Below are 15907 nucleotides of genomic sequence, written 5' to 3'. Positions count from 1 at the left end.
AAAGATCCAGATGTGGGAAAGAAATATAAACAAGGCACTGCCTTCCCTTCACCTGCAGACAAACAGAGAAGAAGCAAGACTGATGGGATTTCACACCAAGAGGATGCTCGTGTGTGGGAGTTTAAACTTCTTGGAGGAAAATTTGGCAGAAATTATCCAAAACTTGAGAATAGTACCTAATGCTGGACCCAGCAATTCCACTTTTAAGAATCCATCCTTAGAAATGCATCCAAAGATTTGTCTCTGTCACTCATAAAATTGTTTATAGTAGAGAAAAACTGGGAAGATTCTGAATGTCCATTAGAAGATCAACTGCGTAAATTATTGATTTACTATAAATTATTCCATATCTATTTGATGGACTATCACATAGCCACTGATGATGACATAATGTAGCCACTGAAAATGGGGTTATCTGGGGGAAAAAAAAGCATATTACAAGGTATTTAATATACTATGTCCCATTTAAAAAATAACAGTGTTTGTACAGGAAAAAGCCTAGCAAGATGTTAGATTATTGATAATTTGCTTCCCTTTGCGTTTTTCTATATTTTGCATTTTTTAAAATGACTGTATAATGCTATGATCAGTTTTAAAATAGTAATTATAAATACTGGGTGGGAAGAGTGGTAAGAAATGAAGACATGATTGCTGCTTTTACGGCTTGCTAAAGAAAGTGTTCACCTTGTCTGAAAATGCAAGTGTTTGGAATGGCAGTAGTCCAAATTTGAGTCCTTGCACAGGTGAAAGACTTGAATCTCTACCCACTCATGACAGGCTAGCAATTATTTTCTATAGCTTTATACACCTTACCAGAGGACGTCTGTCCTGGAGAAGTAGTTTTATACTACTTAAATTTTAAGATATATTCTGCAGATGTTTGATTCAAATCTTTTTCAGAATAATAAAAACTATAATAAACAAAACACACCCAAATAAGCTAGTACTAACATCAAGATATGGTTGATGTGTGTTGCTGGTTTAACTAGGTTTTGTATAGCCCACAAACTGAATGTTGGCCTGAGATGGTGAAGCCATTTAAAAAACTTGCCATTTGTAATCACTTATCTTTGCAAATCAAGATTTTCTCATTAACATACAAGTAAAATAAAGAGTAACTGAATATTAAGGTTTTTAAAGACTGTTCCTGCTACCCCTGACTCCTAAGGCCTGTTTTCATCTAAAAAACCTCGTTGCCCTCTTAGACTGAATAAAAAGTAAAAGTCATAAATATGAACTTATTAACAGAGTTAATAACAGAGTTTTTCAACCTTGGAACTGATGTTTGGACCAGATTATTGTGCGTGATATGCTCCATTCTATACACCGTCCAGCAGCATCCTGGCTTCTGCCCAAGAAAGACCAGCAGCATTCCTACAGCTGTGACAATAAAAAATGTCTCCAGACATTGACAAATGTCCCCATACAGACAAAATAGCCCCATTACCTAATGAAGAACCACTATTTAATACTAATGAAATGCTACATTTATGTATTCTTATGTTGGGGTTTACCTAATCATTTAGTTGATTAAAAGTTTTTCTGCTTAAAAATAAATTGTTTTCAAGTGTAAAGGCTTCTACTGTTAGATCCTGAATTCAAACCTCGGCTCTAGCTCACTAGCTGTTTACCTTCATCTAACCCTTCTGATTTAGCAGCTACCTTATCTGAAAAAGGGGACTAACACATGCACTGGATTAAATGAGAAAACTTATGTGGAGGAACGATTAGGAGAAGCTCAATGAATCTCATCTATTACGTTGTGAAGGCCTCAGTGGTTCAGGCTTGGAAGCTCTAACCTGATTTCTGGAGGTTCTTTCTGTAGCCGCTAAGATTCAGCTGGGTGATGGTCTCTGACACATGCGCAACTGCCACCTGTACATGCTTTTCAGTGAAATCAAAACACCAGGAGAGGTTCAGCTCATCCAGTCTGCACAAAAGAGGGGTAATAAAGAAAATATGAAACCATGAAACCAATTAAAACTCACGGGAATGAGTTTGCCTCAAACTGCAAACAAAGAAAATGCAAAGCCATTGATTCCTTATCATTTCATGCATAGAACGCCTGCTTCTCTAACAGCAGCTACCTCTAGTCACCTAAGCATACCCTGTTTGTCCCTGAAAGTTGCCAGGGGATCAGAAGGGCCTTGGTGAATGCTGCCTCCTCCTGGAAATGGACAGAAGCACTCTCTTCCTGATGGCTCAAACCTTATTCCAGTACTGCAGGTAGAAACGTTAGTCTTTTTTATGTTTGCCTTCTCAAACTACCAACCACCCAACACAGACTGAACAATCACTCAGGATGTTTTACACAATTGAAGGATTGCACAAAAGAGATGCTGACATTGCAAAAAGCCACTTCATCTTACTGTGCCTCTGCTAACTGAGCAAAAACGAGGGTTTCAGAGACAAAATACAACCATTAATCCCCACTCCCCACTTCTGGCACTGCTGACTAAATATAGGGCTATACATTTGATCTCACTGACAACATTCACATCCGGAAGCAATCTATTTTAAATGGACCATTAAGACACAGAGGTACCATGGAGACCAAGGGATATTTTTTAAAAACACACATATGCATAGTACTGTGTATTCCAAAAGGCATGTATTCCCCTCACTTAGCAACATCTGTAACTCTGTACCCTTTATGTGCTGACATTATTATGAAAGCTATTGTTAATAGAATTGTCCAAATTTATGGTCTATATTTATAAAATACAAAATTTGATCAAAAATTGTAAGTTAGGTCTACAGATACCATAGGGGAAAAAACCTGAATGTATAGTTAACTGTGAGTTGAGTTCTTACAACCGTACTGTTGACAGACACTACTATACTTCCCTTACTTTAACAGTTCCAAATAAATAAAAGAGAGATAAAAAAGTATCGCTTGCAAACTCAATTGACTTGGCTCCTGAGTTTGGACAGAAAGTTTAGAGGACAAAAGATGCTGCATTCACCAAATCAAGAGCCTGGAAAGTTACTAAAAGCTCAAAAAGTTCATCCAATTTTATACAGATGTGAGGGATAATTTTACATTTGATATAAGAGTCTATAATCAAGTCTCACATCTTTCATACCTGGAACAGCTGCTTAGCAAAGTCTTCAGGGCAAATTCAGAGAATCCAGAACACCCAGAAAGGTTAAGCCGCACTAAATTTGAGTTTTGTGCGAGATTACTGGAAAAAGAGAAAAACGCCAGAAGAAAAAGACCAATAAGACACTATTCATTAACAACATGTAGATGAAAGCAGGCAAGTGTAGTTAAGTTCATAGGTCTTTGAGTCAGTGAGTTTAAAATGTATATCACTATCTCTCAGACATCAAACAGGATAATTTGCCTCAGTTTACTCATCTGTGAAATGGCATTATCAAACCTTCTTGGTAGGGTTATCAAGAAGATTAAATGATATAATGTGGTAAAAGACTTACTATGAAGCAAATACACAAGAATATCAATCAATGTACTTTTTGAATTAAAAAGACAATGGAATAAACATATATCCATTTCACCCATAATTAGAATTAGCTTGCAAACTTCTACTTGTAAAATCACCAGGTTCTTTTGATTATACATCTCTCAAATTTGCCATCTTCTCTACTACATCCCCAAATGCCCTGTGTTAGTAAAACTTAGTGATTAAGAGCAAGAATTCTGGAAATACTATATCACTAGGTTCACATCTTGGTTCAGCCACCTATTAACAGTGTGACCTTGGAAAAGACTTATTCAGTCTCCCTATGTCTCAGTTTCCACAGCTATAAAAAGAAAACAAGTAAGATCATACTTCACGGGGTTGCTGTCAGAATTAAATGAAAACGCATTTACAAAATTCACTATCTGGCACATAATATATGCCCCAAAACATTAGCTGCTATTATTGCTATCTGTTTTGTATCAGACTTCATCATTTCTCACTTGAATGAACACAGCAGTATCATTAACTACTCTAGCTTCTTCTATCCTCGATGGACCCTCCATGGTGCCTGGCAAGTTAATTTCCTAAATTTCAACTCTTGACATGTTCCTTCCACTCTCAGAACAACTCTCTCCACCATGCTTCCTTTTTTTTTCAGATGGACTTTTGCTCTTGTCACCTAGGCTGGAGTGCAATGAAATGTCATGGTCTCAGCTCATGCCAACCTCTGCCTCCCGGGTTCAAGCGATTCTCCTGCCTCAGTCTCCTGAGTAGCTGGAATTATAGGCATGCACCACCATACCCAGCTAAGTTTTGTATTTTTAGTAGAGACAGGGTTTCACCATGTTGGCCAGGCTGGTCTCAAACTCCTGACCTCAAGTGATCCGCCCACCTCAGCCTCCCAAAGTGCTGGGGTTACAGGTGTGAGCCACCGCACCTGGCCCATGCTTCCCTCTTGACGGAAGGGTCCATTCTTCTTACAGCAAGGCACAGGGGCCTATTACAATCTGATCCCTGACTCTCCTCACCTCTTGTCATTCCCCTCCCTTAGTCCTGTGCTCCAGTAACTTCCAACCACGTAGAGTTTAGAACCACACAGAAGCTTTACCTAGACTGGTTGCTTTGTCTTATTACCTGGAGATCTCTTACCTAGATATCTTCAATACTCAAGAGTCACTTCGTCTAAGAAGGCGGCTCCTCGCGTGTTGCCACATATTCACCGAAATATTTAATAACACACTAGCATGGTAATTATCTGTCTTGCTCATAGTTTACCTTCTTGCAAGAGGAAACAGACATGTCTTGCTCGATGTTTCCTCTTGCAAGAAGGTAAACTATAGCTTAACCAGCATTCGCTAACAATGTGGGAAAAGTTTTGGAGCATTCATTTTCTTCCAAATAATACACATGCATTGTTCATCCTTGTATCTCTAGAAACTAGCACAGGGCCTGGCATACAGTTAGCATTCAAGCTTCTGTTGCTTCAGTGAGTCCTGAAAAGTTTTGCAGAAGCAAGAGCCCTGCACTAGAAATTTTCTGTATCCACCTGGATATGGCTAGAAGGGCTAGAAGGGCACCCCAGTTATATATATACAGGGAAAAAACTTCATACACATAAAAACAACTGCCTTTGTGACACTCTGGCTGCCACTCACTTGACAATGGGATCCGAAAGCCGCAGGCCTTCCAGGCTTAGATTCTGCAACTTGGAACACTGAGACAGTATGCCTTGGAGGGTGGACACTTCTATAACTGAGTTCGACAGGTCCATGTGCTGCACACGAAAAGGGCTAAACACGGAGAGAAAAAAGGGGCTCCGTAGGTGGCTCTCACAGGTATATCCAGATCAAATCAGATCCCTTTGTCTCCCCAAATGAGCAGTCAATCACAAACAAGACTCTAAATACATACTTCAAGCATTAACTATAGGGTCATAAAACAAATTGCTACTAGTGTATTCCCATCGTCATTCATTTTAAAATTCAAGAGGATTTTTGCCAAGTACAGATGCTGCTGCTAATATAGTCCCACTTAGAAAATAATGAGTAGGCATCACAAGAATGAGCCGGACGTGGGTGACAAGGAGATTAAGACTATAATGGCTCCTGGTTTCTAGCAGGGGTGAATGGGTGAGCAGCAATGGAACAGGGAAGACAGTGGAAGAGCAAGTTTTAAAGGGAGACCAGGCCGGGCGCGGTAGCTCACGCCTGTAATCCCAGCACTTTGAGAGGCTGAGTTGGGCAGATCACAAGGTCAGGAGTTCGAGACCACCCTGGCCAGCATGGTGAAACCCAATCTCTACTAAAAATATGAAAAATTACTTGAGCACGGTGATGCGTGCCTGCAGTCCAAGCACTGCAGTCAAGTCAGTGCTTGAGAGGCTGAGGCAGGAGAATTGCTTGAACCCAGCAAGCGGAGGTTGCAGTGAGCCAAGATCGTGCCACTGCACTCTAGCCTCGGTGACAGAGCAAGACTCTATCTCAAAAAAAAAAAAGGGGGAGGCCAAATTTAATATTAGTTATGCTAATATTGAAGTACTCGTAAGAAATTCAGGTACAGAAGTTTTTAAGTAATTAGAAATTTGGGAGTTTGAAAGGGAGGGCCAAGCTATAGATGAGGAACTGAGAGTCCTGGGCATAAATGTGGGTGTATAGGACACAGCTTGTCCAAGGACAGCATTTGGATGTGAAAAAGGTGGCAGCCAGGAACCAACCCTGGAATGAACAAAGGAAATCACATGTATGAAGGAGACTGAGAAGGAACAGCCGCAGGAGGAACAGGATAAAAAGCAGTGAGAGAGGTGATTCTGACTACAGAGAGAAGGGAAAAAGTATTGGAGTCAAGAGACATGTTTTGTCTTTAGCTCTGCTATCTTCAGCTTGTTTTTCTGTTGAGTACCTAGTTATTCCACTCAAGTATGTGATAGCAGTAACCTTAGTATTGCAAAATTACCAGTAACAGAAAATTCTTTTTCAAAATATTCTACAAAACAAACAAAAAGAGGGCATTTTTTTCAGGTTCCAAATTTCTCCACGACAAAAATCATAAACCCCAAGCTACAAATATGAATAGACTCCTCACTTTTTTTATTGATAAGAAATGGACGGTGGGGAAGTAACTGGGCACCCTTGCATCTGCCGGTGAGTACTTTACTTGTGCCTGCCTTGCGGGACTCACAGTCCTCATCAGCTGAGGACTTGAGAAGATAAATGTGCTTCTTTCACCCTGGGAAGAGACTAACAGTAACCCTGAGTTAAATGGGAACAGTGTCATTGAAATCTATGCTAGCTTTTAGCACAAAGGCCCCATAGCAAAGTATGGAATTAACATCTCACACTGCACAGATAACCTACCATAGGCTACAAGGCTGAAGAAAGAGAAAGAGAAAGGCAAAGAAAGACAAAGAAAGAGAAAGAAACCTTTGATCTGTTTCTACCTCGAAATTCAGAAATAGTCTTTTCCAGGGATTCTTCATCTTTACCTGAAATGTTCAGCCAATGGTTGGTCCATAAATGATCGTGGGCAGCGGAAGGCAATCACCCCTTGAGACAGCAACCGACCAGTCACATCCGGGTGCAGATTTTTACCTGTGAGGTCTAAGGTCTGCCACAGAGACTCATCAGACCTAGAAAAGAGGAGATGCTTAATTTGGCCAGTCAGGTCACACTAAATGCTGGAAGCCCTCAGCAATATTACTAACAAGGAGAACACTGCTGCTAAATCCCCTTGAAGCACATTCTAAATGAACCTTTGTTTTTAAATCGACTATACAATTAGCTATGATTTTTAAGGCATTAGAAAATTTTTCTTGATCTCACCAGGGATAAGCTTCCATCTTTCTCTTTCTATATACTTCCAATTTAGATGGTTCAATGTGAACATTAGCACTGTCGTGATCTAGAACCAGAGAATCATATTCCAGCATTCAAGTTGAAAATTTAAAAAATGATTGCTCAAATCAATTAATTATTATATTACTAGGCAAATAGATTCAAAACTTCTTAGAAGATCCTATTTGCCACTTTTGTTAAGCAATTACCATGATTACTATAGCAACATGGAACTATTACTAAAGGAAGGAAAGTTAGCATTTTATTATGAAATAAGGCTGTCATAGATATCCAATAGGAATAGTCATAGTTTAGCCGTGCCTTATAATATCTTTAAGCTTAAAACATACACATGTGTATATGTATGTGTATATATGTGTGTGTATGAACTAACGTGAAATAAGGGAAAAGTATAACTTAGATTACAGGTGGTGTTTCTAAAACAAAAGGGACGTTCAAAAAAGGTACTGAATACCACAATAAGAGGGTTTTAATACCCATAGTTGAATTCAATTTATTTATTTATTTATTTTTTTTTTTTTTTTTGAGACGGAGTCTCGCTCTATCGCCCAGGCTGGAGTGCAGTGGCCGGATCTCAGCTCACTGCAAGCTCTGCCTCCCGGGTTCCCGCTATTCTCCTGCCTCAGCCTCCGGAGTAGCTGGGACTACAGGCGCCCGCCACCTCGCCCGGCTAGTTTTTTGTATTTTTAGTAGAGACGGGGTTTCACGGTGTTAGCCAGGATGGTCTCGATCTCCTGACCTCGTGATCCACCCGTCTCGGCCTCCCAAAGTGCTGGGATTACAGGCTTGAGCCACCGCGCCCGGCCGAATTCAATTTAAAAAAATAAAATGACAAGCACATGAAGGAACATTTTAAATGCTTAAGTGTACTAGAATTTTCTAATAGTGCTTGAAATAAGTGGACCACTGGCCAGAGTTATGAAATAATTTCATCATAAAAAAATTGTCAGTATGTGATTTGACGTCTATCAATAAAAAGGTGGATTGTAGGTAAGATATCCTTAAGAGAGTGGCACACTTCTGTAACTTCTTGACCAGACAGAAATCCATTTTGGCCTCCAAGGTATTAACACCAGATCAGCACTGCTCTGGTTGTCTTGAATCTCATGCTTGATGTTTCCTCTTGCAAGAAGGCAAACTATAGCTGAACCAGCATTCAATAACAATCTGGGAAAAGTTTTGGAACAATTCGTTTTCTTTCCAAATAATACACATTTTTTAGGAAGATGAACATCTCACAGAAAAAATGAATTCGGGAGCTACCTAAACCCTAAGCCAAGCATAACTAGATATGGTATGATGGTCATGACTGTGGAGTTAGCCAGACTTTAGATTCCTGCCTTTCCACTTATCTCTCAACCTACTATTTCTGACCCTGCAGTTTCTTCATCTCTGAAGCTGAGATGACACAAACACCATCACTTAAAATCATATAGAGGATTAAACTGCAAACACTGCATTGTCACATAGCAAGTGCTTAATAAATGTCAGTTATTACTTTTATGACAACTGAGATGAAGTTTAACAGACTCTAGGGGAGATGTAGATCAAACAATACTAAGCCACAGATATGCAGGATGAACACATCCCAAGATATAGTGTACAACAGGAGGACTAGAGTTGATAATACTGTATTGTAGTCAGAATTTTTGCTAAGAGAGTAAATTTTAGGTGCTTTTGCCATAAAAAAGGGGTAACTATGTGAGATAATGAATATGTTAATGTACTTGATTATAGTAGCCATTTCACATACATATAACAAAATATGCTGTATACCTTAAATATATACAATAAAAATTTTAAATGGGATTAACAAACTCTGCAAGAAGAGGACAAATGCATAGTTGGCAGAAAAAGAAAACCAAAGTGGGGTTCCTTGAGCACGGTGAGGGTATGTGAAACTTGCCTACCACTTGCACCAGCATTCCAGGTGTGCAAACCTCTCTGCGGCTCTTCTAAGCAAACAACCCACACCTGTAAATACCAGCACACCCTTGATGGCAAGAGCCTCCTGCTATCTCACACAGGGAGTTCTAAGTATGTGGAGGGAGAAGCCAGACGGATGGCCTTTAAACACAAAGCAAAGAATGACCAGGGGGTAGGATAGGGATGAGAAGGCATGAAGATAGTAAAAAGTTCCGGTTGATAAACATAGCCTTTTTCTTGCTCCAGGTCTGTATTGCCTTTCCAGCTCACCAAGTCTTTCCACACGCAACTCACCTTCCACACGTCAAAAGTGTTGCCAAAAAAAAAAAGCACAACCCCACCAATGGCTACTCTGTGCGGAACATGACTGTGAGTCAGGCATTACACCGGCATCTTCACATTTCATCCTCATAACCAATGGTTTCCTCCTCATAACCATTATCCCCATTTACATATGGGGTTAATGGGAGAAGACTGAAGCTCAGCATTGTCAAGTAACTCGCTCAGGTCATGCAGAGCGTAAGCATCAGAGGCTGGGTGTGCACTCGGGTCTAACATCAAGCCTGCGTTCCCTTTCCCCACTGTGCTTACTGCTCAGCCCAACAGCGTGAGGAATCGCTATCTGCATGCACCTCTGTAACTCCCTCCGCACTTAAAGCACACCGCCTGGCCTACAGTCAGCATCCAATAAACACATGCTGCACTGAATACAGGGCAAAGAGGTTTCCAGACATTGGTAAGTTTACCCCTTCCAGGAAATTCCTCTTCCACTGTGAAATGAGGACACTTATTAATAAAAATATAAAGATACCTAGTTTGCTTTGTGCTGCTCTACTTTTCTTGGGTTTTAGTTTCATGAAACCAAAACAAATAAATAACTTTCCTCTCGTCTTCCTCCCCTACGTATGCCAAAGGGGTGAAAAATACTTACGCTAGGCGATACCACCTCTTACAAACACCAGAGACCTTTAGCAGCTCAGGGAGGCACAGACAGGAAAAGATCCCCAAGAGCAGCTCATCCGGAAGGGAGTCCCATGAAACACCTTTGGAGGGAAAACAAGTGTTTGCCATCACCATTCTTTCAACCTACCAAGTCTGCTGAGTCTTTCCAATCACATAAAGAATATACAACATTTAGCTTAAATGGGGAATTCAGCACAAATGAAATTATTCATCCTCACAATTATTTTTGTCTGAAAAATTTTTGTTTAACAGAAAAATAATTGTGGTGATGAGTAATTTCATTCGTGCTAAATTCCCCATTCCATCGTCTATGTACCCTGAAGTGACCACCACACTCTCTCAGCAAATGAAAAAGAGAAAACCAACAACACTTTTCCTATTCTTCCTCCCTTCAGCTTTAGCCAGCCAATCGGAGGCTGGGGCATGAACAGTGGCGCAGAGCAAGTCCCACCCTCTCAAATGTCATTCAATGACATTGTCAATTCATTGACATCAATAAGATATTGTGGTGCTTCTGGGTGCAAAGGAAAGCCTTGTTTCTCTCTGATGTGGACTCAGTGGTGACTTTATTTAAAAGGCAAATAAATCTTCTTCCCTTTCTGATATGGTTTGGCTGTGTCCCCACCCAAATCTCATCTTGAATTGTAGTTCCCATAATCTCCATGTGTTGCGGGAGGGACCCAGTGGGAGGTAATCAAATTATGGGGACGGTTACCTGGTGATAACTGCCCCTGTAATTTGATGCTGTTCTGGTGATAAGTGAGTTCTCACAAGATCTTATGATTTTATAAGGGGCTTCCCCAACCCCTTCACTCTGCACTTCTTGATGCCACCATGTGCAGAAGGACATGTTTGCTTCCCCTTCCGCCATGCTTGTAAGTTTCCTGAGGCCTCCTCAACCAGGCTGAACTGTGAGTCAATTAAACTTCTTTCCTTTATGAATTACCCAGTCTTGGGTATGTCTTTATTAGCAGCATGAGAACAGACTAATACTTTCTTTCAGGTTTACAAAAAGCACAGTTTACCTAAAAGAGCAATACAAAAGGGTGCTGTCATTTCTTAATTCAACAAATATTTACTGAGCTCCTACTATGGTGCCAGGTATCACTTTAGGTGTTGGGAAGGAGTAGTGAATCAGACCCAAAACACTATCTTCGTGGGACTTCATTCCAGTAATGGGGAACAGATAATCACACATCAAAAAATAATTACATTATATGATATAGTAAAATTGATCTGTGCTGTGCAGAAAATTAAACACGGCAAGGAAGAGAACAGAGAGTTCAGGATAGATGTTATTAGGTTTGAACACGGTGGTCAGAGAAGGCCGTACTGAGATGATGATCGCTAAGCAAAGCCTTCAACAAAGTGAGGGAGTGAGCCCTGTGAGTATCTGGGATGTGTTCTGGATGCAAGGAACAGCATGTGTGTTTGGAGGTATAGCCAGGAGGCCAGTGTAGAGCAGCAGAGTGAGCAAGGCGGGTGGGTAGAAATCAGAGAGCAGCCAGGTCATGCAGGCTTCCTATGTCATGATAAAGGCCTTTGGCTTTGACACTGAATTCAATGAAGAACCACTAGAAGATTCTGAGCACAGGAATGACAGGCTGTCATGTAAGTTCAAAAAGGATCACTCTGGCTGCTGTGTTTAAAATAGGAGAAAGGTGGATGCAGGAAAAGCAGTTTTCTTTCATAGAAGCAATCTCTAAATATTCAACAAGTATGAAACTCTTACATATGAACACACAGAATAATCCCACAAGGTCAGGATAATATAACAATTGCCAAGAAGGAAATAAATGCACAATGAAGAAATCCTAAAAAATGGTCAGATGAGTTCCATGACTGACTTCCTAGGCTTTCTACCTCTGATGGATCTTCTACAACAATTCTGGTGATACTCTCTCCTCCCATTAGCATTTAAAGGTGCCAGTCTTTACTGAGCATATCCTTTGTACCAGGCCTTGTGTAAGGGGTTTGAGGACACGAGGGAGAAAAGCACCGAGGAGTGTGATAAACACCTGCTGCCCTGGGCAGTCTTTCTAAACCATCATGTCTTTCCCTCAGTTAGAATTCTTCAGTGGTACACTCCAGGTATTTAGGCTAAAGTCCACAATGCTTAGTACAAAGTTAAAGGCTTTCAGCCAGGTCCCAACTAGTTTTTCTAGGTTTGTTATCTAGAAATGTGTTCCAGCCATTTGGAGCTACCTGTAATTCTTACAATGAGTCATTCTGTGTCATATCTCGATGCCTCTGCACATGCTTGCTCGCCTCCAACTACTCTTCATTTAAAATCAAATGGAAGCCCCAGTTCCTACAGAAAGCCTCCCATGACATCAACAAGCACAGGCTACTTATGTACCATAATTTCATTATTTACTTATTCATCTCTCTAGACCCCCAGAAGCTCTTGAGAACAACCCCCCCTTTTTTTTTCTTTTTTAACAATTTTTGTATTTTCAGGAACTAGCACAAAGTTGCTACATTCATCCACTCCCATATTTATAAAATATGTACTATACACTGAGATCTATTCTAGGTTTTAAGGATACAATGACAAATAAGGCACAATCCTGACCCTTATTCTGCTCAGAGGTTGACAGATATAGAGAAACAAACAGGAAACTTCAGTAAACTACCCTGATGGGATACAGCAGGATTCGGAGTGCTGTGCAGCTTACGGGAACGGCACAGAGGTTAAGGAAGCCTTTCTGGAGGACGTGGCCTCTGTTCAAGAACGAGGAGGAGATACACAGTTGTTCAATGAATGCCTGTTCCCCTCACCCCTTGTCCTTCAGGGGACAAAATTAAAGGACTGACTGAGGCCCTAAAAGCTAGGGGAAGAAAGCTGAAGGCAGATCACCCCTGCTGATCCGGGGAGGCAGCTGGAGGTTGTGAGGAGGCTCCTCCACGTGGCAGCTGTTTCACCACAGCCACAAAGTTCCTCCAAAGTCAACATGGGCAGGGGACAAAGGTTCTCAAACCAGGCTCTTGCCCTGCTCCCCAAATTGAAAACGAAGTTGAATGACAGGCTTTTCTCAAGTTTTTCTCCTATTAATCCAACTCCCTCAGACCTCTGCTGCCTCTTACATACCTAGATCAGAATCTAGTAATTGACTGGGCATAACTATATTTGGCTAAGTGTAGTCATAAACTCACATATTAACTATGTACTATATACACTGAGGTCTGTTCTAGGTTTTGGGACACAACGATAAGTAAGGTATAATCCTGACCCTTATTATACTCTGAGTTCGAGAGATACAAACAATTCAACAGGAAATTTCAATCAACTATCCTGATGGGCTACAGCAGGAATCAGGGTGCTGTGCAGCACATGGGAATGGTGCAGGGGTTAGGGAAGCCTTCCTAGAGGAAATGGCCTCTCTGGAAGAGTGAGCTTAACTATACTTCAATAACATACTTAGCTATTTTCAATCTAATACGTTGAGATTTTACTATAATCTGTAAAAATCATACTGACATCATGTGCTTGGCCCCCTCAACACATCTGAGGACTACTGGACTGAGAAAGCAGCAGTTTTGATTGGAATCCTGGCTGTGTTACCCCAAGTCTGTGAACTTGGGCAAGTTACTTAATCTTTCTGCCCTCAGTTTCTCTACCTGCAGGAAAGGAAATTGACAGATTTATCTCTCAAAATTGTTCAGTGAAGAATAAGTGAGGTACAAGAAAAGATTAAATAATGCAGCAGGGATTAAAACTTTTCTATATTCCTCTCCTTTCCCAATTAAGTCTGCATGTTTTCTTCATGCAATGACCTTTTCAATGCTGCTCTGAATTTTCACCCATGTGCAGACATTGGACAAGGTCTGCATGGTATGACTTACCAAAACCCCACATCTGCCCTCTAAGTTTGGGTCCCCCAGAAGCAGATTCTGAAGCTCTGACTTCAAGTAGTTTATTTGGGAAGTGATGCCAGGAAGCACTAGAAAGAGTGGAGAAGACAGAGGTGGAAGGGAGGAAAGCCAACCTGGAGCAGGCTAATAAGCAGATTACCCCATGGGCAACTGGGGTTCAAATCTTCTGGGGACTCCAGTAAACCATCTAGAAACTATCCCAGAGCTGTCTCATCCAAGGGCACGAGTGCTGGGGTATTAATCCATCAATTGCTGTTGGTCACTATTTGGGGACTCCCCTGTATTCCTGCCCAGAGAAAGCCCTCAGGCATGGAAGCTCATCTACATGTAGGCAAGAGCTTTGGCATGTAAGGGAATGGTGGGCTTCAAGGAGCTATAGATAGGGCACCAACAAATTACGGCTGGGGAAAGGAAATTAGAAAATCTTGCTATGAAGTACAGGGCAGGATAAATAAATTAACAAACTTGGTGCTTTCTATTAGGAAGACATAAGAAATCAGGACCAATTAAAAAAGCAATAGCAGCTAGGTAATTAAAGTGCTAAAGGAAAATCTGGCATAGTGATCAATGCAGACGTCAGTAGACCTAACCCATGAAGAACTGCACGTGAGACTCCAAAGTTTGGAGGACTTTGTGTTGCAACTTCCATCTTCACCTTCCCAACTCCTCCAGATTTCAGCTTAAATGGCACCTGCTCAAAGAAGCATTCCCATCTAGGATACCACCACAGGCCCCATGCCCAGATTTGCACATCCATTACCTAACACAATCCCTGGCACATAACAGGACACTACAAATATTTGCTAAATGTATTTATTAGCCCTCTTCATACAAATGATGAATGTGCTAATTCTCTATTAGTGTGATTGGTTAACCTTTATTAACCAATTAACAACTATGTGCACAGCACTGTTGGCCTATGGAGGGGATGAAGCTGAAGACAAAAACCCAGAGCAGAAGGGAATGTCCTCTATCAGTATAGCTGTAGTCTCTGGGAGATGGGGGCTGGGGCTTCAAGAGAACATGCAACTATGACAAAAGACACAAGGTCACACAATCAGCAAGTGGCAGGGGGGGAATTAAAACTCAGGTCTGACTTCAAATCATGCCCTTTCCATCCTAGTGGGTTCTAACATTCTATGCTCTCCTCTGTTGTGAGTACAAATTTTGAAAAGGTGAGAATTAAACCCGACTTGATATGGAAAAAGAAATCAATCAGGGCTAGGGAGTAGAAGAGGAGAGAGAAAATAAAACAAAGATGATATCAATGGGTTCACCACCAAATGGAAGGAGCAAGGGCCTAGAAAACGCATATACTCAGCTAGCAGCCAAGTACCCAGTGCTCTGAGTCAGCTGACCACAGAATGACACTAATCCTAGGGGCCCTGGGTGGGGGTGCCACAGCCTGATATGGGCTGCTGTCCCAGCAGATGAGGCAGAAGTTTGTCTTTAATAGCTGCTCTAGTAACAGGCATCCAGGCTGTGATATGCTTAATCTAATTTTCCTTGCCATATTTAATTCTCAAAACATTAGCCATCTGTTTCCTGAATTCATGATGACACGGCTGCCTGGTCTGTTTGCGGAGAGCGGAAGGAAAAATCCAGAGGTCTTTTCTCCACTAAATCCAGCAAGGCTGCAGCTGCATACCAGCCCCACATTAAAAGATATAATTACTGAGCCCAAGGTCTCCAGTCTTCAATGACATGGACAGCAGTTAAATGTACTTCAGGGCCAGGAAAGGGCAAAAACGGGGCCAAACCAGCAAACCTGCTACAATCACCCTCACCTACCACTGTTTCCAATTATTTCTCAGGTGCATACCCAGCCTCCCAATTCTGTAACCTTATCACCTCCCAGGCTTCCTG

At 41.2% G+C, this 15907-nt stretch overlaps 1 protein-coding gene across 6 annotated transcripts in view; it reads right to left on the bottom strand.

Moving 5' to 3' along the window:
• SKP2 (S-phase kinase associated protein 2) overlaps positions 1–15907 on the bottom strand; it is a 32220-nt gene that overhangs the window by 10190 nt on the left and 6123 nt on the right. For all 6 annotated transcript variants that reach the window (XR_002732486.2, XR_002732487.2, XM_023216515.2 and 3 more), the window contains 5 exons: positions 10134–10245; positions 6907–7050; positions 5081–5215; positions 3087–3185; positions 1800–1930 (listed from right to left, as the gene is read on the bottom strand). Coding sequence is in view for 4 of the 6 variants with exons in the window: in XM_023216515.2 (XP_023072283.1) it covers positions 1800–1930; positions 3087–3185; positions 5081–5215; positions 6907–7050; positions 10134–10245 (621 nt within the window). In the remaining 2 variants the exon portion in view is untranslated. The remainder of the gene's footprint in view (positions 1–1799; positions 1931–3086; positions 3186–5080; positions 5216–6906; positions 7051–10133; positions 10246–15907) is intronic.

This window comes from Piliocolobus tephrosceles, chromosome 4 (assembly GCF_002776525.5).
Source record: "Piliocolobus tephrosceles isolate RC106 chromosome 4, ASM277652v3, whole genome shotgun sequence".
NCBI classification, from domain to species: Eukaryota; Metazoa; Chordata; class Mammalia; order Primates; family Cercopithecidae; genus Piliocolobus; species Piliocolobus tephrosceles.
The sequence above is the reverse complement of the archived record's forward strand: the minus strand, read 5'-3'. Positions and strand labels throughout refer to the sequence as shown.